This window comes from Amphiprion ocellaris, chromosome 18 (assembly GCF_022539595.1).
Source record: "Amphiprion ocellaris isolate individual 3 ecotype Okinawa chromosome 18, ASM2253959v1, whole genome shotgun sequence".
Lineage (NCBI taxonomy): Eukaryota > Metazoa > Chordata > Actinopteri > Pomacentridae > Amphiprion > Amphiprion ocellaris.
The window spans coordinates 3,713,957-3,735,216 of record NC_072783.1 but is presented as its reverse complement, the minus strand read 5'-3'; the positions used below and the strand labels follow the sequence as shown (position 1 = coordinate 3,735,216).

General features: G+C 42.8%; 2 protein-coding genes across 3 annotated transcripts in view; one reads left to right on the top strand and one right to left on the bottom strand.

Annotated features, from left to right (window-relative positions):
• Nucleotides 1-9,840, top strand: part of srcap (Snf2-related CREBBP activator protein) — a 43,365-nt gene extending 33,525 nt beyond the window's left edge. For both annotated transcript variants that reach the window (XM_023298646.3, XM_023298645.3), the window contains 4 exons: nt 408-533; nt 698-874; nt 2,594-2,677; nt 3,815-9,840. In XM_023298646.3, the coding sequence (XP_023154414.2) occupies nt 408-533; nt 698-874; nt 2,594-2,677; nt 3,815-8,359 (4,932 nt within the window). In that variant the 3' untranslated portion in view covers nt 8,360-9,840. The remainder of the gene's footprint in view (nt 1-407; nt 534-697; nt 875-2,593; nt 2,678-3,814) is intronic.
• Nucleotides 9,841-11,128: 1,288 nt separating this feature from the next.
• On the bottom strand, nt 11,129-20,079 carry stx4 (syntaxin 4). The gene is made up of 10 exons (XM_023298602.3): nt 19,893-20,079; nt 19,470-19,574; nt 18,298-18,397; nt 17,925-17,999; nt 16,378-16,448; nt 15,215-15,323; nt 14,306-14,379; nt 13,887-14,024; nt 13,692-13,802; nt 11,129-12,418 (listed from the first exon to the last, which is right to left on the bottom strand). The coding sequence occupies exons 1-10, from the start codon at nt 19,920-19,922 to the stop codon at nt 12,341-12,343; spliced, it is 891 nt and encodes a 296-aa protein (XP_023154370.1). The 5' UTR covers nt 19,923-20,079; the 3' UTR covers nt 11,129-12,340.
• Nucleotides 20,080-21,260: the final 1,181 nt, after the last annotated feature.

The window sequence follows — 21,260 nt, the reverse complement described above, 5'->3', positions numbered from 1 at the left end:
TTCTTTCTAAATGGTCTGTTAAAAGTCTCTTTTTCTGGCTTATTAATCATGTGCTGATGAATCATTGGGTTTATCCAGACACAAACATGTGTGTGAGTCCTTGATGACTGAGCTGCCTAACTGACTGCAGTCTCTGCTACCACATGAAGAAATGTTATTTCATTGCAGAAGCACAAACCAACCTCTCTTTCCCTTTAGTTAAATTTGGTCAGATCTGTCTTTTATATTCATACCACTTGTGCTTTTTGAAGGACACTGACATGGCGACATTTTCTTATTAGTCTTTTTGAGTTTATTGCAGTGATAATGGCAACAGGCAGTTGAAGTACCTTTTATTTCCTTTTTTTTTGTCATAAAATCGTCTTGCTTGTGCTAAATGTGTTACTGATGGTCACTTTGTTCCTCAGCAAACCATCCGAGAGCTGTTTGACGTGAACGACGGGGAGAAGAGAGAGGTGGCGGTGGAGCTGTCGGTGCCTCAAGCTGAGGAGGAGGAAGGTGTAAACAAACAGAGCACCACTATTCTGGAGCAGGTTAGATTCATGCATATTTACCACCTACCTGTTGGTAATTAACAAAAAGGAAACATGCTTTTAGCTGAACACCATCAGATATAAACTGAATGATATCCTAATCCGAAATGCACACTCCTGCGTACAGATTTTATACGACTTTAGTATTTGTTGGCGTTCTGCAGGCGCTGTGCCGTGCCGAGGATGAGGAGGACATCGTCGCAGCCTCGCAGGCCAAAGCAGAGCAGGTGGCCGAACTGGCGGAGTTCAACGAGAACATACCGCTGGACGACGGAGGGGAGCAGGAGGAGGTGGAGGAGCTCTCCAAAGCCGAGCAGGAAATCGCTGCTCTGGTGGAGCAGGTGGGTAAAACTGCAGCTCTGTGACTGAAGGCTGGGTTATGCTTTCCGCACAAAGGAGCCACGCAGAAACAAGACGCTTGGAAATCCGCTCCAGAGACTGTGTGACTATTTATACTCCATGCGGCGTCTGGTCCCAAACTACAGGGGGCAGTGTATCGCAAACACGTCTACCACAGAACTAAACTAAAGTAGAGGAAGTTTGCCATTGTTTACACCACTTACAGCATGGCATTTTACCAAGTAACTGCATTGCAACAGTTTTAATTTCACACCATGAATTGTCCATAACCGGGTTACCAAGGTGATCTCTGTGTGATGAATCGTATAAATGGCTGTATTTCTGAACTTCTGCTGCTAGGAGCTCCTGCTCTTCCACCAGTTTTCCGCATGTCTCCGTCCGCGTAGTTAGAAAAATTTGGAGGTGCATGAGGCGGAAATTTTCCACTTGAGAAGGGCCATGTGAGGGGGCGTGGCTGCTAAAATGACGTAATTTGTCCGCACAGACCTCAGGGACGCAGCAAGCATAAAACAAGCTTGATGGATTCGTTGAAGTCCAGGGTGACACATCTGTCTGTATGATATAATTTCAGTTATGAACAGAAACGTTGTTGTATAGCTGCCAGTTAGCATTACAGTTAAGGCCTCTACAGACTGTGTGATTTTCGGCCGTCTCAGACGAAAGATAACAATGGTGAGAGAATGATGGCGATATCTTTGGTCGTGGCTCTAAACCGTTGGTCCTACGTCACACTGTGAGACAGGTTCAGGGACGGCCATTGTCATGGTCTTATGACCAAAGACAAGCTGCCATAAAATTCTGACAGTGTCATAAATTTGGGGTGATCATCTCACAGCGTGACTGCTGCTGCGACCTACGACATCTAACTAACCAATAGAAATGCAGGATGAAATGAGGTACTGATCAGCGCCACAGTGGAGCTAAACCCAAATAGATAATTTGCGGCGACAAAACGCATCAAAACAAGTATGTGCGATTTAAACAAAGAAGAAGTGTATTTTGTTGGAAAATGAGAGACCATAACAGTAAATGCTAACATAAAATGCTAGTAGATGCTAAAAAGTACTTACTTCAAGTTCCCTTTGTAAAATTGGCATCCCAAATTGACCTGTCTTTCCGAGCCACAACTGCGTCCATGTTCTCCTCCTCCTCCTTTTTTTGAGATTTCTCTCCAAACACAAAAATGTCAGCAGGGTGAGGACTCCGTTCATGTTTTTCTAGTTTCCCTGTGATTGTAGGAGCTCCGTACATGTTTTTCTAGTTTCCCTGTGATTGTAGGAGCTCCGTACATGTTTTTCTAGTTTCCCTGTGATTGTAGGAGCTCCGTACATGTTTTTCTAGTTTCCCTGTGATTGTAGGAGCTCCGTACATGTTTTTCTAGTTTCCTGTGATTGTAGGAGCTCCATTTATGCTTCGGTTGTTTATTTTTCATGGATGGATGGCACTTGCTGGTGATGTTTTATTCTCGTGTACATCATAGGCTGAGATTCAGCTGCATTTTCATCATTCAGTCTGCACAGAGCAAACTTCACGTCGTGCCCAAAGATTATTAGATTCCTGTTGTACAGTGTAGCAAGCTGTGAACTTATAAGATTGTTAAAATTGCACAGTATGTAGAGGCCTTTAGGATCAGCTGTGTGTCTGAATTACACAGTTTGTTTATACTCACTAAAAACACCACATTCTCTGCTTACCTTTAGCTCACTCCCATCGAACGCTACGCCATGAACTTCCTGGAGGCCTCATTAGAAGATGTATGCAAAGAAGAGCTGAAGCAGGCTGAGGTAAGGCCATGCTTTCCACCTTTGCTTTGTTTTATTTCCCTCATCAGCTCAGCTTTCTCAAAGAATAGTGAATTGAAAGGATCAGGACTGCAACGAGGGGTTATCTGAAATGTTTTATAGGTTATAAATAGTTATTTAATCCATAAACTGTCTCATAATAGTGAATCAGCTCTGAGTTCTTCTGATCAACAAACCAAAACCTAAAGATATTCAGTTTTCAGTCACATTAAAAACAAGAAAAGCAGCAAAGCTTCACATTTGAGAACAGACTCAACCGTCACATCATTGTCCAGTAATTCTCTCCGTTGACTACTCCTTTACGCTTCTAAATGCAGTCTAGAGCAATGCAGTATTTTGGTTTTGCCTGAGAGGTTTATTCAACTTTACTTTCATGGACACGGTTAATTATTCAGGATTCTTTTGCAATAAGGAACTGTGGAATTTGACGTTAGTAATTTCCAGGTTTGATAAATATCAAAAGAGAGCACTGAAAGTTTTTTCAGGTTATTTTCCTTATTCTGTTTCCGAAATATGAGTTTTAGAGTTTCAAAGAATAAATCAATGACACGAGCAGGAAAACCATCAACAACATTATCGACAATATTGTTCGCCACAGTATCTTTGAAAGGCATACATGTATAGCATCACAAATGATCAAATATTGAACTTGTCTTTCCTGCATAAGGAAACCATACTTTTATGGCAGCATTCATCGTTGTTTCCATGGACACGGTGATAAAGTAAACTTATTTATGTTCTTATTTTTATAAGACCAATAATATAGTACTATTTATTCAATAATCTAAGGGGGGAAAAAATCACATATAGGCAGTCAGAATGTAACATATCTGTCAACAGCTTGATTTTAAAACTACACATTAAACATCAAGCTATTAGTACTTATTTGTTGAACATGATCGAAAAAAAGCTATATAGAATTCTGGAAGTTTGAGTCTGAAGTGTATAGGATTGGTCATTAAAACTGTAAACCTAAAGCATATTTTCAAGAATAATAACCTACTACTACTTTAACTTGAACCAAATGAAGAAAAACATTAAGACGGTCTTAATGTTTTGTAACTCTAAACATCCATAGCTGCATAAATGTAATAAACTGTTCTGCTTGTGTGTGTTCAGGAGCAAGTTGAAGCTGCCAGGAAGGGTCTGGACCAGGCCAAGGAGGAAGGCCTCAAACTCCACGCTTCATCGGATGACGATGAGGACGACTATTTGACGGCACCAGCTTCTGCAGAGCCTGCTCAGCCAGCTCCGGCCCGTCGTGGTCGTAAGCCCAAGGAGAAGACCGTCGCCTCGACAAGGACCAGTGGCCGACTTCGTGGAGCTTCGCCTGAAACGGAGCCGGAGCCCACGACCCCTAGAGAAGTGCCTGAAAGACTCCGCTTCGGCCTGAGAGGACGAGGAGCTGCCAAAGACGCTGCTACTGTGTTGACCACCCTGTCCCGCTCAGACCATCCCAGAACCTCCTCATCAAGCAAGCTTCAGGATTCCTCCAAATCCTCCAAAGCATCATCTCCCGCCAGAGATCACCAGACGGTCAAAACCAGAACTCAGCCGAACCGCTCCCATCCCAGTCCAGTGCCTTCCCCTCCCACCAGCTCCCCTCCTGGAGGGAAACACCAGAGTTCTGGGGAGACTGACGACAAGACCTCCAAAGTAGGCAGAGAGGAGAAGGATGTGGAGAATGAGAGGAGAGTTTCTGAGTCATTGCTTGAGTCCATCTGCCCAGCGGAGCATCAGACAAAAGATGAGGACAACAAGGACCACAGCGCCATGTCTCCTCCCTCCACCAGCTCCCGGTCGCCTCGTAAGCGTCAGTCAGCAGACGATGAAGTCCTGCGGGGCCTAGTTGAAGATTCACCTTCAGCCAAAGTCCTGCGGAAGCTCCCAGGCAGGCTGGTCACAGTGGTGGAGGAGAAGGAGCCGAGAAGGAGGAGGCGGCGAGGAAGCGGCACTGGAGGTGGAGGTTCTTCAGAGGAGGCAGTCGTGGAGGAGAACGCTGCTGGATTCGTTGACGAATCAAACAAAGACAATGCATCACCGAGCCCTGATGGAAAATCTAAAGCGACTGTTACCAAATCCCCTCAGGACCAAGACTCTACCCCACCTCCAGCTGTGCAGCCACAGCCTGTCAGAGGTTATCCTCCTTATTCTCCACCTCATCTTTCCCCTGACATGCCTGTGCTGAGAAACCTTCCTGTGCGACGCAGGCTGGAAACTGAATCTCGCATGGCTGCTCAGCTGGGAGAGCAGCTGCTGGGCAGAGGAAGAGGAGGGAGCCAGTCCAAGAAAACCGACACGCCACCAAGCAAAGACGCAGCTTCAGCCTCTGCAGAGTCCAGTATGAACTCACTTGGAACTCCGTTGAAAAGAAAAAGGGGCCGGCCCCCTAAGACTCCCCCTAGAATATCTGAGACTGACAGCACCACAACAACAACTCCTTCACCACAGCCCACCTCACCGAGTGAGGAAGGGAACCCTACACTGTCCCCCAAACGTAAAAGAGGTCGTCCTCCTAAAGACTTTGTCACCACTGCAGATGCTGTTGGTGAAGAACAGATCTCTGATGTATCTGCTACATCAAAAACTGATATTAGCACAGAGGCAGCAGACGCATTGGAGACTCCTGCTGCTGTTTTCAACACAAGTCTGGACTCAGAGTCAACCAAAGCTGAGGAAACAGACACTAAGACTGAAGTTTCAGCCCCTGCAGCAAAGACAAATCAAGACTCCACATCAGTATCAGCTTCAGATCAGGTAACCTCACCCTTACCTGTGGCTGTTTCTACCGAGGTTGTTAGTTCAGCTCCTGCTACAGACACCACGTCCTCCGTCAGTGTGTCCACAAGTGCCACTACTCAAGTCGCTGCCACAGCTCCATCACCACCTGCCAGCACCGTGCCATCGACCGCTGCGGGTGACAAACCAGCGCTTGTGGTATTTGCAGCTTCCGAGGCTGTCGTAGAGCCAAACTCTTCACTATCGGCACCCGTGAGAACAACAGGACCAGACTCTGCCAAAACCACCACAGTTGCCACACCAGTTGCTTCCACTCCGCCCAGCGTGTTGCCTGCAGCTTCACCTTCAACAGACCCAACCACAATAGCTGCAACTAGAGCATCAAAAACAGCCAGTGATACACCAGCAGTCACCACTACAGTGAAATCACTCACAACAACTGCTGCTGTAAAGGCCGCGCCGCTAGACTCTGCTGTAGCTGCTTCAACCTCCACCCCACCTTCCCCTCAGAAGCTTCCGGCAACTTCACCAAGCCCGGCTACAGCTTCACCAAAACCAGCCTTTACAGCTGCATCACCTCCACTACAAACAGTCCAATCTAGCTCAACAGCTTCAGTACAAACAGGTATTTCAAACTCAAGCCTGACTACGTCTGACATCACTTCTACAACACCGCAAGTAAGAAATGTTGCACCACCTACTGTAAATACACCTCCACCTTCTTCACCCAAAGCAAGGACTAATGTCACAACTACCAAAACTCCAGTCTCAACCTCACCACCACCAACAACAACAACAACAGACATTCATGTGGCTGCACAGGTTCAGACATCTACCGAGTCTGTCAAGTCTCCAGCTACATCAGCGACGTCCTCTTCATCTCCGACTACGTGTGCTGCAGCAACTTCATCACCACAACCAGAGGCAGTTAAAATACCACCACCTGTACCTACAGCACCTTCCAAAGTACACACTTCCATTTCTTCTACACCTGTAACAGCTGCAGAAAAGACTAAGACCCCAGTAACAGCTTCCACAGAGCCCACACCAGCTCCACTAACAGTCACCACAACTACATCACCCTCAGAATCCTCTGCTGCCACCACAACTACACAAGTATCCACTATTACCGTAGCAACAGTCGCAGCATCCACAGCTGCTCCTGCGTCTGTCACACAAAGCAGCACAGTCATTTCCCCACAAGTGCAAACCTCCGCAGCCACATCTGCTCCCACATCTGGTGCTTTACCTGAGAAACAGTCTGTAGAGCCGACGCAGGAAGAGTCTGAAAGTGAGCCGGACAGGCCGACGGAAATGGAAGTAGATGCTGTAGAGGCCGAAGCAAAGAATAGCAAAGAGAAGGATGACAAAAAGCAGGACGTCTCCAAGTCTCAGCCTAAAAGAAGAAAAGTGGAGCGTTCCTCTGAGACCAAAGGCAGCGAGTCGGGAAGGGACAGAGGAAGAGAGGCGAAGACTCAGACCAATCCTCAGAAAGAAGAAGCTAAGCAACAAACTGAGGAGAAAAGTACAGAAGATCAGAAAACTCCCAATCAGAGAAGGTCCCTCAGTCGGCAGAGCAGCCAGGAGTCGACACGCTCCTCCTCGCCATCATCTGGCTGCTCTACGTCCACACTGACCCGCCACGCTCATCACAAGAGGACGTACGAGAACAGACATCCTGCCAAGAGGAGGCGGATGGACGTCACCTCAGAGGCCGGGACAGAGGACAAAAAGGAAGAGGGTGGGGAGAAGGAGGAAGGCAGTGAGACGGAGGCCAGCGCTACCGTCTCTAGAAGGAGGCGCTCCAGGTCTCCCTCCTCCTCCTCCGACTCTGACAGCAGCGGCAGCAGGAAGGAGCACCGGCTGACTCGCTCAGCCAAGCGCAAGCTGCAAGACGAGGAGACAGAAAAAGGCAACAAGGAAAGGAAAGGTTCAAAACCTTCACGTAGCTCAGAGAGAAATGCCTCAAACAACGCCAACGCATCCACAGGAGGAGAGTCGGGCAGCGACACGTCTTCTGTTAGGCTCACCAGAAAGTCTGCAGGATCTCAGTCTCCACAGGAAAGCAAACCACAGACGAACAGCGCTCCCCCACTGCCTCCTGAGCCAGAAGTTCTGGGGAAAAGATGCTCGGCGCTCAATGCAGCCGCCAAGCTTCTGGCGATGAAAGGCAGAGTGGACACGCCGGGTCACACCACCCGGAGAGACTCAGGAGCTAAAGCTGCTGGGACTTCCACCGCCTCCCCTTCTGACAAAAACCAAAAGCCTAAAAGTAGAAGTGTACCAGCCTCTCCCCAGACCAACTCTGTACCTCTCACCAATAACAAGAACGGTGGCAGCAAACCTGTACCGCCCAATCAGACGAGCCGCCTTGCGTCCCGCTCCACCAGACAGTGTCCTGGTTCTCTGGTTCCACCTCTGGAGGATGAGTACAAGAGGTCTAGACCGGAGGACAAAGACAGGGGCAGCAGGAAGCCACCGAGGGCAAAGGAAGGCGAAGGAGAGGCTCAGTCTACATCGCGTGGCCACAGCGCCTGCAGCAGCATGAGCAGCGACGGCGAGGGCGACGGCGGCGGACGCAGCAGCCGGAGCCGCAGCAGCAGCAACAGCAGCCAACGGACCCACAGCATCAGCTCTCAGAACACGGAGCGCCGAGGGTCCCGGTCACGCGCCGCCTCCTCCGGCAGCGAGCGCAGCTCCGAGCGGGCCAAGAGTCAGGACACAAAAGAGAAGCAACAAAGGGAGAGTCGGAAGGACAGCAGGAGGTCTCAGAAGCTCCCGCAGGAAGTGACGAGCAGCTCGGGGACTGAGGGGACGCCGGACCGGGTGCTGAGGAGCGTCGCAGCACTCGCGGCGGTTCAGGCCCGGTCACCGGCCGCCAGCACCCGCTCCTCCTCCAGTCAGCAACGTCACAACAAGACATGATCGGAGTGCCAAAGGGAAAAGCGAGAGTGTTGCCGAGCATGTCACGACCTCCTGCTTTGTCTGCACTCTGAGGAAAGCAAGGGAACTGAGTGCTGCACAAGCCAGGGACCTCCCTGCCTCTCGGGCCCTCTCCCTTTCTAACTGGAGCTGGTCCCCTCGCCAGCTCACATATTGACGCTGGGGGAAGGCTCAGGGATGCTGGACTGACAGTAAAAAATAAAGTGGCGCCATTGTCGTGCGTCCGTGAACAGACAGAGAGGCAGAGCGGTGGAGAAATCCATCGCTGGGACTTGAAGGAGAAAAGGTAAAAAAAAGGCAAGTTGTTAGTTCACATTATGTACTGTAATCATTAAAGACTGGAACACTCAGATCCTCTGTGTTAAGATGGGATTATACGGCGCCCTCTGTTAGGGTTATACATGAAAAGTCATTTGTGTGACATTTAAATTTTTTGAGTGACCAGTTGTATTGTAAGTTGGAGGTTTTAGAAAGCTTGGGTTTTGACAAATTTTGTCAGCTGTCCTGACTATTGTTTCTTTGTAGTCAGTTGATAAGTTATGCATATTTTATTATTTCTTCCAGGGTATTAGGAAGAGAACAGATCTGTCAATGTGATCTTTGCTGCACTATGCTGGAGCTTGTCTTTGCTTGGGCCCCTTTTTTTCCACGTCGATTTCTGTTCATTTGGATTCAGATCCAGCCTTGCATATCTCATTTGCACATCTGACAACGTGGCCCTCGGCTCTCGAGTACATTGTGGCGTGGTGATGCGTTTTGTACATCAACTTAATTAATTGGTACTTGCCGATGTATCTCTACAGAAATGTATGAATTGAAGTTGCAAATTGTCCGGAAGGCGTTTTGCTTTACACCACAAATCCATCGTTTTTTTTCTCTCCCAATCTTCCCAAAGGCAGTTACAGTCGTCATGTATTTATACTGTAAGGGCGAGTAAATGTTAGTGAAATTTAAAGAGTGCCTCTTTGGCCAAATGGTTTTGAACCTCAGATTGCCTTGTGAAGCACCTGAAGCAGCAGGGGTGTTGAGCTTCTCTTATTAAAAAAAAACAACAGCCAAACAAACTTAAAAAAAACAAAACAACACAACTCCCCTGCGAAACATTCAGAAAAGCACCCCATGCATCAGTGCTACCAAATTAATGTTTATTTTTCACCTGGAATTTTGTCACCATCACTTCATTGCTCTTGGTTCATGTAATAAGAAAAAAATACTTGGACGAAATATGTGAATAAAATTACTGGTACAGTTCCAGATGACTGTAAATTGTCGATTTCCTTTCGGACTCGTTGAGCAGCGGTGATACCTGGCGAGGGATGGATGGGTAGTTTATGGTGATGGTCTTACTTTTTGATTTGTCTCTCTTTATTTGTTGCATTCCTTTTGATCCCTTGTAATTCCACATTGTTTTACTTGAAAATTAAGACAATTACAGTTGAATAAAAAGACCAAAAATTAGTTGACATTTTTCATTGTGTTGAAGGTTTGTTTTACTTTATTAGGAAGCCGCTTCGACGGCGAGAGAAAATGCAAAATACGTACATTACCCTTGATTTTCACTGCGATATCAAGTTCTGCACCTCTGTGGAAACTTTACAAACGTGGCTAGAAGTAGAGAGAATTCAAGTCTCCTTCTTGCCGTTTGACAAAAGTATGTTAAAACTCATAAAAGAAAAAGCAGAGTTGAACTGAACAAAAACTGAGGAAAAAAGTGGAATCGGCATGTACAATTTTCCAACTGTCAGCAGGCGTTACCATCTCTAAAAAAATATTCTATTTGGTTTAGATATTCAGAAAGATGTTTCACCATGCTGAATGCATCTTCCCACAACTTGTGTCTCTGTATTTATTTTATCGATGAATTGTTTTATTTTCCTCTTAATCTCCTGCGTCGTCTCCTTTGTGTTTTGTGTAAACATAGCCTGCAGTTCAGCCGAATAGTTCCTGAATAATCTCCAAGCAAATTTTTTCGTTTTTTTAACAGAATCTGGTGCAAATTGTTTATTTTTGGAAGTTGAATAAAGCGATTTAGATGAAATATCAAAAAATTTAAGCTTAGATCCGGTTCATTTTCATGATGAAACAGCAAGTCACGAGCAGTTCAAGGACGGTCGGAAAGCTGAAAAGCCGACGATTCTTTCTGTTTTTACAATTTCTTGCTGTGAGAAACATTTTCATTTTTGCATTTTCTTTAACCCTCCTGTTGTCTTCATTTATAGGCACCAAAAATTCCCCAAATTTCTGAAAATTTGCAAAACCTTCAGGAAGAAAATTCCAGTAGTTCCTTAAAAGTTTTATTAAAAAAAAAAAAAATAAATAAAATTAAAAAAAAATTCCACCAAATTTGGCAAGAAAAGTCTTGTAAATATTTTCAAAAAATGAGAAAATCTTCAAAAAAAATCCTAAAAATATCTATAGTGATTACATATAAATCAGTAAAACTTGTAATACTTTAAGAACATTCACATAAAAATCAACCAAAATCCAGCAAATTTCGCTGGATTTTGGTCGATTTTTTTGTGAATGTTCTTAAGGAACATTTTTAACATTTTTTTCCCCCACGATAAAATGTTCAAAGATTTCTCAAAAATGTTGAAAATGTGGACATCAGAAGTTTCACTGAAAATATTTTTTTTTCTCCACATTTTCAAACTTTAAAATGGGTCAATTTTGACCCGCGGGACGACACGAGGGTTAAAAATAACATTTTCAAGCCCACAGACGGGTTAATGATAGAACACAAACGCAGAATGATCGAACATGGCAGTTTTATTTTAAAAACAAACCTATATTAAAATAAATGTGATGCAAATTCGACAGCCGTAATTTTCACACAGTAGCAGAATCACCACTCCATCGTCGTTCAGCCTTTTTCTAAAGAGACTTCAGTGAGAACTGAGCTTGATTCTTGACAGATTTGTCACATCATGGCCTGATCAGGTTTCTGTTTGTGTCCCTAAATGTATTTTCTGGTTAGGAAACGCAGGATTTACCTGCAGAATTAAACTAAACGGCACAATGTGACAGACTGGTGAAGAAAAACGCCAACAGGTCCGGACTCACAGCTGCAAATGTGTGAATTTAGACGCTTATAAAGACAATTAAAAACTCATTCCATCCCTTCTTGGCAATGTTAGTGCACAACGTCACATTCCCGGCTCGATACAAAGGAGAAGGCACAGTTTTGGAAAATAGTTATGTGTTGTCGTTATAAAACTTTTCTCAATCAGATCATAAATACAAACTGGTAGGACAAATAAAAAGGCGGCCTTGGGCCTGTTGCTGCAGTGCTCAGACACCTTTGTGAAATTAAAGAGGAAAATAAGCAAAAAAGGGGGCAGTTATTTCACAAAAAGCAAAAAAAATTATTTACATTTGTTTCACGCAATCAGTCTGAAACGACTTTCAAGTTTTAAAAATAATCTGCATATAGTATACAGTATTTAATCCCCAGCAATATAGGTTATGTACAATTATATTAGTCTATATATGCCTGTAAAAGAAAGCCTATAAAATTGTTCTTTACATCTCCAATTCTTCCAGAAGCAACAAGAGTCGACGCACAGTTTTCCTGAGTACAGCATGATCAGCGCCAGTGTTGGGTTTCAATACTGCTTTGTGCTTTTGCTCGAGGTGATTTCCTCTTTTTTACGCAGGAGGGAGGGGAGGGACGTAACAGTTCACAATCTGTCCTGCTCTTTGTTTTTGCAGAAGAGAAACTGACATAAAACCTGCAGCGCTGCCTCGAGTGGAGCTGCAGGAAAGACTGAAGCCGTGAGTTTGAACAACAGAGAACACAACAAAAGAAGCCTGTTAGGCGGACAGAGGGGTTAAAGAGACGAAAATGAAATGTCAAAGGGGTAAAAACAGACCGATTCCACTGATTAAATTCACCCGTACATCCACTGGGCTGATGTATTTACATGAAAGGGAAGTTTTTGAATCCATAATGTGCTTGTGTCACTAGCTAAAGGTGGTGGCCAGCGTGATGACGAGGATGAGGATGAGGATGGCCACACAGATGGCAATCCAGACTTTTTTCTGCAGAGGAAGAGACAGACGGGTTAAAAAATTAATCAGTTTTCTTATTTTATCCTTAAATCTCTTAAATAACTCAATACTTGTCCAAACTGACTCAAAAATTGCCCACAATGCCAAAAGATCTCCAAAATGACTCAAAATCTCTCTAAAATAATCCAAAAACGTCAATTGATGGAGAACAGGATTGGCAAAATATTTGTGGCATTGTTTGTTGTTGTTGGCCTCCACTAGTGCAGAACAGGTTCTACGTGGCCCATTTCCAACGTCAACATTTACACACTTTCAGACTTTGGAGCACGCTGCGGTTCACAGTCCATGAAGGCTGCCCTGCTGGGAGGTCAGGAAGTGTTTAAAAGCTGATGATTGCTGCAGAGAATAGCCCAAAACTCAAAGTAAAACATTAAAAATGGACCAGGAAGGTTTTCCAGCTCCTCCTAGGGCGTCCTGAGAAGTCAGAAAGGACACAGTAAAGCCCAAGATTTGAATTTCACGCATTCAAATTGAGCATTAGCACCTTTAATTTACTATTTTACTGTGTTTTGCTACTTGGTTATGTGACTTCCAGCCAGAAGAAACCTATTGGTCAAGTAAAAACTCACTGTAAAGACTTGGTGCTTATAATCTGTCCAGCAGGTTCTCTGGTCTTGGTAAGTCTAGAAAACCTCCAAGGAAACCGGTTTTACTCCCAGCTCACACAGGAAACCTTTCAGCTTTAGTTTACTGGCAGTGACGGAGGCTGTGTGGCCATTTTTAATTCTTTACGTTAAGTGGGACAAAGTTTCTGACTAGACTTACCAGTCATCCCGATCATGGTAAACCTAAGAGTGTCAGTAAAACAGGACTTCTGTTTTTGACTCTTGAAGACATTTCACCCTCATTCATGGGGTTTCCTCAGAGTTAATGACTGGTGGGAAGTTCCAGGTATTTGAATCACCCCAAAATCACATTTCATTTTGGCCCATCAAAGACCCAAGACTCTTAGGGTGTGAATGATTGTGAAATTGTCTGAAGAAGAATCCAATGACTGCATTGTAAGTACCTGCTAAGTTGTGTTATAAGTCATTTTTGACACATTTTGAGTCATTATGGAGATCTTCTGGCATTGTGGACAATGTCTGAGTCAGTTTGGACAAGGTTTGAGTCCTTATATATGATTTCTGAGACATTTTTGTCCAATTTTAAGTTATTTTGGGTTATTTTAGAGAGATTTTGAGTCATTTTTGACAGGCCCAGTTAAACCATCCATTCTCATGTGTATAAAAGCACGGTGTACCTTGCGTGCTTTCTGCTGATATATAACCGCCTGTTGTGTGTTCTCCTTTGCTTTCTCCACGTAGTTAGACGACTGCTTGATGTTGTTCTCGATCCTGTCGACCATCTCGCCCTGCGGGAGACAAAAACAAACGTCAGAATCAAACGCTGTCGGTGGCGTGAAGCAGCCTGAAGGACCCGATGGTTGCTGCTGTACCTGAGCCTCCACCTCCATGGCCAGGTACTGGAACATGTCGTGAAGGTCTCTGATGCTCCTCTCCAGCTTCAGGATCTCATCGTGTCGGGACTCGATCTCATTCAGCGCCTGCTTTGTGGCTTTAGCGTCGACCAGGATCTGTGCATTACGTATTTATTAGACGACAGAAGCATCTGTTTCAGGGTCTATGACAGGATTCCTCACACTATCAGCTACGTGGGGATCTAAGGGCACCACTTGGTTTTCTTACCACATCTGTTGTCCGGTTTGAGCAGTCAGAGAGGCGACAGCAGAGCAAATCATTTCAAACTGCGTAAAGTTAAAACTAAACTCGAGCTAACGTGATCTTTGGTAGGAAACAGCTGCAGCAGATGCTTTGTGTTGTGGCTTCAGCCTCCCTTCATCTCGCACGTACTCACGTTTTGGGTGAAAACATCCGTCTGGCCGCTTTCGAGCATCGAATCGAGCTCCTCATCCGTCACGTTGGTGCCAGCTGAAGTCAGAAGGAAATAAGATCAGAGAGATGCGGCAGGAGAGGGAATGAAAATAGAAAAAAACTACTTCCTCTGTCTGTGTGTGAGACTCTATAGCAGAGCTGGTTAAAACACACTGCAGGAGTCATTCTTAAACATTTTTCACTTGGTCAGTTCTGTCTGTTACAAAGTGTCACAAAAATCACTCAACAGTTGTCGTAAATTACTTAAAATTAGACAAAAATGGCTCTGAAATTATCTACAGTGACTCAAAACTTGTCCAAACTGACTCAGACATTGTCCACAATGCCAGAAGATCTTCAAAATGACTCAAAATTTGTTAAAAATGACTCAAAATCTCACTAAAATAACCCCAAATTGTCCTAAATGACTTAATATTGGACAAAAATGACTCAAAAGTTCTCTTAAATGACTCAAAACCTGTCCAGACTGACTCGGACAGTGTCCACAAATTCTCAGAAGCCAAGTGGAATTGACTAAAACTGAAGTCAGGCTGTTGCATCACCCAGGAGGGTTGGAACGTTGCACAACTTTGACTTTTTGCTTTGAAAACACTCAAGAGGCAACAGCTCTGTTTTCCATGAACCTGAAACATCACATCCTGTTTTTTGTGGTCGACTGTCGAGAAATTAGACGCTGGTTATTGAACTAAATGAATGCAGTGACTCAGAAAGATGCTTTTCATCACCAGACTACATGTCAAACAAGCATAACTTGTCATTTTAAACAGAAAGTAACAGAGGAACGAGATAACATGAGACTGAAACCTGGATCTACGCTGAGACAGCAGCAGAGAAAAAGCCCACAAACCACAGATGAGCTGCGTGAACTCACTGATTTTCAGCTGCCTCTGTATTCTCTCCACGTTGCGATCTCGGTACTGGGCCTGGATGGTGTTACAGTGACCCATCAGCTCCACAAACTCCTTGGACAAGACGCCGTGCTGGAAGGAGAAAGGACAATGTTTGTCCTTTTCACGTTAACATCTGAGGCTTGAACTTTGATTTAGGGATAAAGTCAGTGATAAAAGCCCAAAAAAAATCTAACTGAGTGGGAGATTTGGATAAAATCTTGTGTTGTTTCTGTTATAAACAAGGTGGATAAAACATTTTTTATAACTAGAATTCAACAAAACTCTGAAAATCTGCAAAATATTAGCTTTAGAAAATGACTATTTTTAAAAATTACTGTTTTTCAAACCTTAATGTAAAAAAACTATTTTTTATATCTACTTTGGTGATTTAGAAACAGTAAATATTCACCAAAATTTATGGTCAAATTTTGTGAATAAATTTATGTTTCTTTCTTTGATTTTATTAGTTAATATCTATAATTTAAAAAACCGGGGAAATCCGTAAAATATTAGCTTCAAAAAATTCTTACTATTTTTCAATCCTTAATATACATTTTAAAAAAATATACATTTATTTTTGCTGATTTAAATATAGTTAAAAGTAGAGACATTTTATGGTCAAACCTGTAAATAAATTTATAATTTTCTTCTGTGATGTTATTAGTTAATATCTATAATTTAATTATACATAAAACATATATTTATTTACCCACACTGGCCTCATTTTAGAAAACAGATTTCTGCATAAACGCTACAATCACTTTTATTATTTAAATTACAGACTCACTATTTCCTCTTCACTATTACTGAATGCCCCGGTGTTTCTTCCATGTTTCTGCGTAATCAGTAACCTCTGTTCTAAAAGCTTCTCACTCATTAAACCACCTGCAGGATCCAGCATGATGTGACTGAAATCATTAACCTGCTGGGCTGTAATCCGTTTCTCGCTTCAAACTGCGTCACAAAGAGCCAATTCTTTCCAGAATAAAGTGGCTTCACGCTGAGACAAACACCAGCTTGATATTTTCAAGAAACATTCTGGTATTTTAGGAATAGAAGTGAGAATATAGCTAAAGAAAAGTCCCATAAACGTGGAGGTTATCGTCACTAAAAGCTGTTCATAAAAGCAAAGGGAAGTGGCTACCTGCGTGCGCTGCATCCGGACGTTAATGGGGATATATTTTCCATCCTCTTCTCCCTTCTTGGGTTCAATATCTGCAGAAAGATTACTGAGGATTGAAATTCAGGAAACTTTAGAGTAAACCAATACAGGAAGCCCTCGACGTACATCAGAGTTCAGTTCCTACGGTGTGACGGCAGTTGATTTTTGCTGCAAGTCGACCTCCAGTGAAAATGTCAACTATCACGATTAGGGATGCACCGATCCACATTTTTTCACTTCAGATCCGATACCGATACCTGAATTTGGATATTTGTCAATACCGATACAATTCCACTACCAGAGCTCTGTTTGCTTTAATATTATTATTATTGTTGATTTTATGAGACTGTAATAAACTCCTCTCTACAGGAAAGTACAATACGTACGAATGTACATAGGTCTGACGTAAGTCAAAAAAGGAAGTCAGAAAAACAGGAAATCCTGTTAACAGGAAACATCCCATCCTGAAAACAAATATGCAACTGTAAAGCTGCGTGTCCACTAGATGCGTTTTTATGTAAAGGCGCCTCATCTGAAAATCACACGCATGGTGTCTGGTCACTAGCGAGACACAACATGATCTCATGACACCGCTTTCAGCTTCACAGTCCGGCAGACGCATCGGACCAACAAAGCAGCTCAGCCACAAACGTTCTCTTTTATTTCACTAACACTTGAGGGAAAAGTATTTCTGAAAGCATCTGAGGTGAGAAATAAGCTGTGCAGTAGCTGAATCTGTCCTGTTTTAGTTCACCGACGGCTAATTTAGACATTAGATGAAGGTTTGGCAATGCGTCGAATCTCCACACGCCGCATCGAATGTGCGTTTGGAGCTGCGATCCATTGTGTTCTCCCGGAGCGGACAGCAGTTCATTCGCATAAAGTAGACTCGACTTCTACTTCATGCATATTTCATGCGGTGTGCTAGCTGGCTGCAGACTGTGGAATGGATTTCCTGAACAGAGGTGTCTCATTACTACACGTCTCATCGAGACACGCCTCCGTTCAGGAAATCCAGTCCACATTTTGCAGCCAGCTAGCAGAGCAGCCAGCAGAGAATCACTGTGGAGTCATTTCAGCCGACAACGTTAAAGCACAGACATGGATCATGCATTGGAAATCTCTGATCTGTGAATTACGTTGGTATCGGAACCTGATATCGATACTGGATCGGATCGGCCCTATCCCTAATCACGATATCGATCAGTGTACGTATCTGTACAACTACAGTAACAAAAACAGTCACTAGCTCACGCTGAAACACAACTCGGTGGGAAAATACCGGTGGAAATGTAAACTGTAAGTCTGACGTCTGCTTGGGAGCCATAATGAAGTTAGCGAATGTAGCATAATCCAATGTGGCGGCAAAAGTTAACAAAGCCGTCTTAAAGCGCCGCGTGACGACGTATTCATCCGCTCGGCCCGCCAACTAGTTCCACTGAACCAGTTCCGACTTAACGCCGTAAGTCGAGGACGTCATAAACCGAGGACTTTCTGTATCTAAAAAACTTGGCTCATAAAATACTCACTCTTCAGCTTCCTCTGGATCTGACTGGCCAACGTTTTGATCTCCTCTCTGAGAGTCTGCAGCTCCTTCTTCATGCCTAACGGAAGAGGAAAACAGCGTATTCAGGAGACGGAGGCCCTGTATGAGACAGTGTCCTCTGTGCTGATTAAGATGGATATGGAGGCCAGAGGTTCAGAGAAACCGTTTCCTGACCAGCTTCTACCTGCGTTTTTGTAGACTTACGATAAGCAGTCATCTACATAAACTCATTACTGTCGGCTAAACAGTAAAAGACTTGAATATTTCACATCTTCTTAGCCGTTTCTAGCCATCATCATGCATATTTTCCCTTCATGGTGATGATCGGTGCCTGAACTCTAAATGATCATACGTACTCTCCTCCGGCAGCGCTACACCCAGCACCGTCTTCTGTTTGTTCTCCAGGTCAGACACCATCCGCTTGAGGCTCTGCAGCCCCTCATGAATTTCTTGCACCTGAAGAGGGGATGAAGACATTTAAGTTTTAGGATTTAGTTAAACTTTTTGTTGATAATTCAACTGGATGATGAACAGTTTCTCTCATCTATCGAGCAGAAGGACCAGAACTCCTCTGGTTCTGGGTTTGTCAACAGGAGAGTTTGCCGGTTGTCTCTGTTCAACATCACTGTGAACTGTTATCTTCATATGTTTTGACATTTTAAAAACATTTCACTGATTATGTAAAATATATATTTTAGTATGTTATGAGTCAGCTGTAGTTGCAGCATCTTCTAGGGCCAAACAAATAATCAATTTCAAATGAAAACTGCAATTTAAAAACATCATCATCAAATCATCAAAACTGCATATTAGAGGGTATGAGGTGTGGCTATTAAATAAATAAGCTAATGTAATTCAGTTTTATTTCATTTGATAATTTGAACCCATTAATTATTACAAACTACATGGGTCAGGCTGAACGCAGGTGGTTTGACTAACATCAGCCCATTTTTGTGATTTAAAAGCCACACCTCCTCCATTATGCAGCACGTCTGACCCGAGGTCAACGATTTTACAAATTCAAGTCGTCCTCTTTGTGTCGCTTTTGACATTATCTCATGTGACATCACATGCTTTAAATCTATTACACAGTGAAAACTGCACAAAGAAAGGACAGAAAAACTATAAGGCAGAAAGAAAAAATGTCAGAACTAGTGAATTTTCTGACTACGTTTAACATCAGAGTCCTGTTGTTCATGGCAGTCCAGCTACAAGGAGACTGGGATCAGCAGAGACAGAAATGTTGACAAAACAAACGTAGAAAGCAGCAGCAGCAGTCTGGGTTAGATTGAAGCCTTTTGCTCCATTTTCCATAAATGTAATGTTTGGGATCGTTTGTTGATGATTTTTGAATTGCAGGATTGTTCTAGGATGCTTAGTTATTTCCAAAGAGCTTTTTAAATTTTTTATTTTACTGTTTCCATATCACAATATATACAAATAGAGCAATGTCTGCCCAGTGTTAATAATCCACAATAATACAGCTCAGTGCTGATCATGTGAAAAAAAGCTGCAGAATCAAACTGACCTTTCTGAAGAAAGCATCGTTATCCTTCTCCTCTTTGGCTGAAGATGTTCCGGGTTTGATCATCAGAGCTTTGCCCTCCTCATCCTCATCTGAAGCCTCGGCAGTCTGCGAGTCAGATTTGACCCAAACAAACACAAAAACAAACAACAACAGTGAGTGTGTTTGTGTTTTAGTGGAGACGTGAGCTCAGATGCAGCCCTGCCCTGCCCCGGCCTGCCCTCATCCTGTGAGGAGAAACGGAAGCTGGGAATAAAACGTCTCTAAAGTTAGCATCAGGCCACGGAAAGCAGCTAAACATCGCTATTTCGGTGACTTATTCCGGTTTATTCCGTTAGTTAACGTGAAGTTAACGTCCGTGAACTAATTAACTTGTTAGCATGTTAGCTTGTTCGCGCTAACGTTAGCCGTTCAGATCAAACTCACGTTTCCTAATTCTTTAGTTCGGTCCCGCATTTTCCGGATCGAACTTCACAGTCAGGGCGCAGAAACGCTGCGACTCGGCGCAGAAACGTGCTGAGTCTTTCCCAAACTGTGAAATAAAAAACTTCAGTCCGCTGTCATTCAACAAGTAAACTACAGCAACTCTTCTTCTGCTGCTTCTTCTGCGGCTGGAAACTGTCAGCACCGACTCACAGACGCCCCCTGTGACACGTAAGTGCAACTACAGGACAGCAGTTTAATATATATATTTTTTACAGCTTTTTAAAATTATTATTATTTTTTTTTATTATTACTATGATCATTTCCGGGAGTCCATAAATTCATTTCAGTTTTGGTCGTTACTTGAGATGTGTCACATGCTATCTCATAATTATGAGCTAGAAAGTCATAATTATGAGATCGTAAGTAAGACATTGTACTCATAATTCTGAGATAAAAAGTCATAATTATAAGATCTTAAATAAATGAATTATGAGATAGTAAGTCATGATTATGAGTTAAAAAATTATTATGGCTTTCAGTCTCATAATTATGAGATAAAAAGTCATAATTATAAGATCGTAAATCAGAATTATGAGATAGTAAGTCATGATTATGGGATAAAAAGTCATAATTTTGATTTACGATCTCATAATTAAGAGATAATAAGAAATAATTACTATCTCATGTACTATCATACTATCATACTATCTATAGCAATTATCATTTTTGCACTACTGTCTTAATATATTCCTTTCTAGCTGTAAATTTCTGTATATATTGAGTTATATTTAATTTGATTACTACTCTTTATTTCCTTCCTGTTCCTCTTTCTAGAGTTTGTTAATTTTTTATTTTTCTCTTCCATATTCCTAGGGTGACACCAACAGCCAAAATCAAATTCCTTCTATGATGTGTACGTATTTGGCCATTAAATTCTGATTCTGGTTCTGATTATTATGAGATAGCATGTGACTTTTTTATTTTATCAAGTGGCGGAAACGGGTTTCCATAGAGGGGAACCTCCAAACATGTAACTTGGGAATATGGATCGATGAAGAGCTTTCATTTAATGCACAAATCTCTAATTTAGTTAACCCTCCTGTTGTCCTCATTTACAGGCACCAAAAATATTGTTTCCTTGTCTGAAAAAAATCCAAAAATTCAGCAAAAAAATTCCACAAATTTCTGAAAATTTACAAAACCTTCAGGAAGAAAATTCCAATAATTCTTTAAAAATTTCCCTTAAAAATTTTATTTAAAAAAATCCCCCAAATTTGGCAAGAAAATTCTTGTAAATATTTTCAAAAAATGAGTAAAAATCTTCCAAAAAAATCCTAAAAATATCTAGTGATTCCATACATATCAGTA

Bases quoted from the DNA above. Each gene is read 5' to 3' on its own strand.
- stx4 (XM_023298602.3), bottom strand. From the start codon at position 19,922: ATGCGGGACCGAACTAAAGAATTAGGAAAC. The intron at 18,398-19,469 runs GTCAGTTTGATT...TCCCCTCTTCAG, and splicing joins ACGATGCTTTCTTCAGAAAG to GTGCAAGAAATTCATGAGGG. The intron at 18,000-18,297 runs GTACGTATGATC...CTCTTCCGTTAG, and splicing joins TGTAGCGCTGCCGGAGGAGA to GCATGAAGAAGGAGCTGCAG.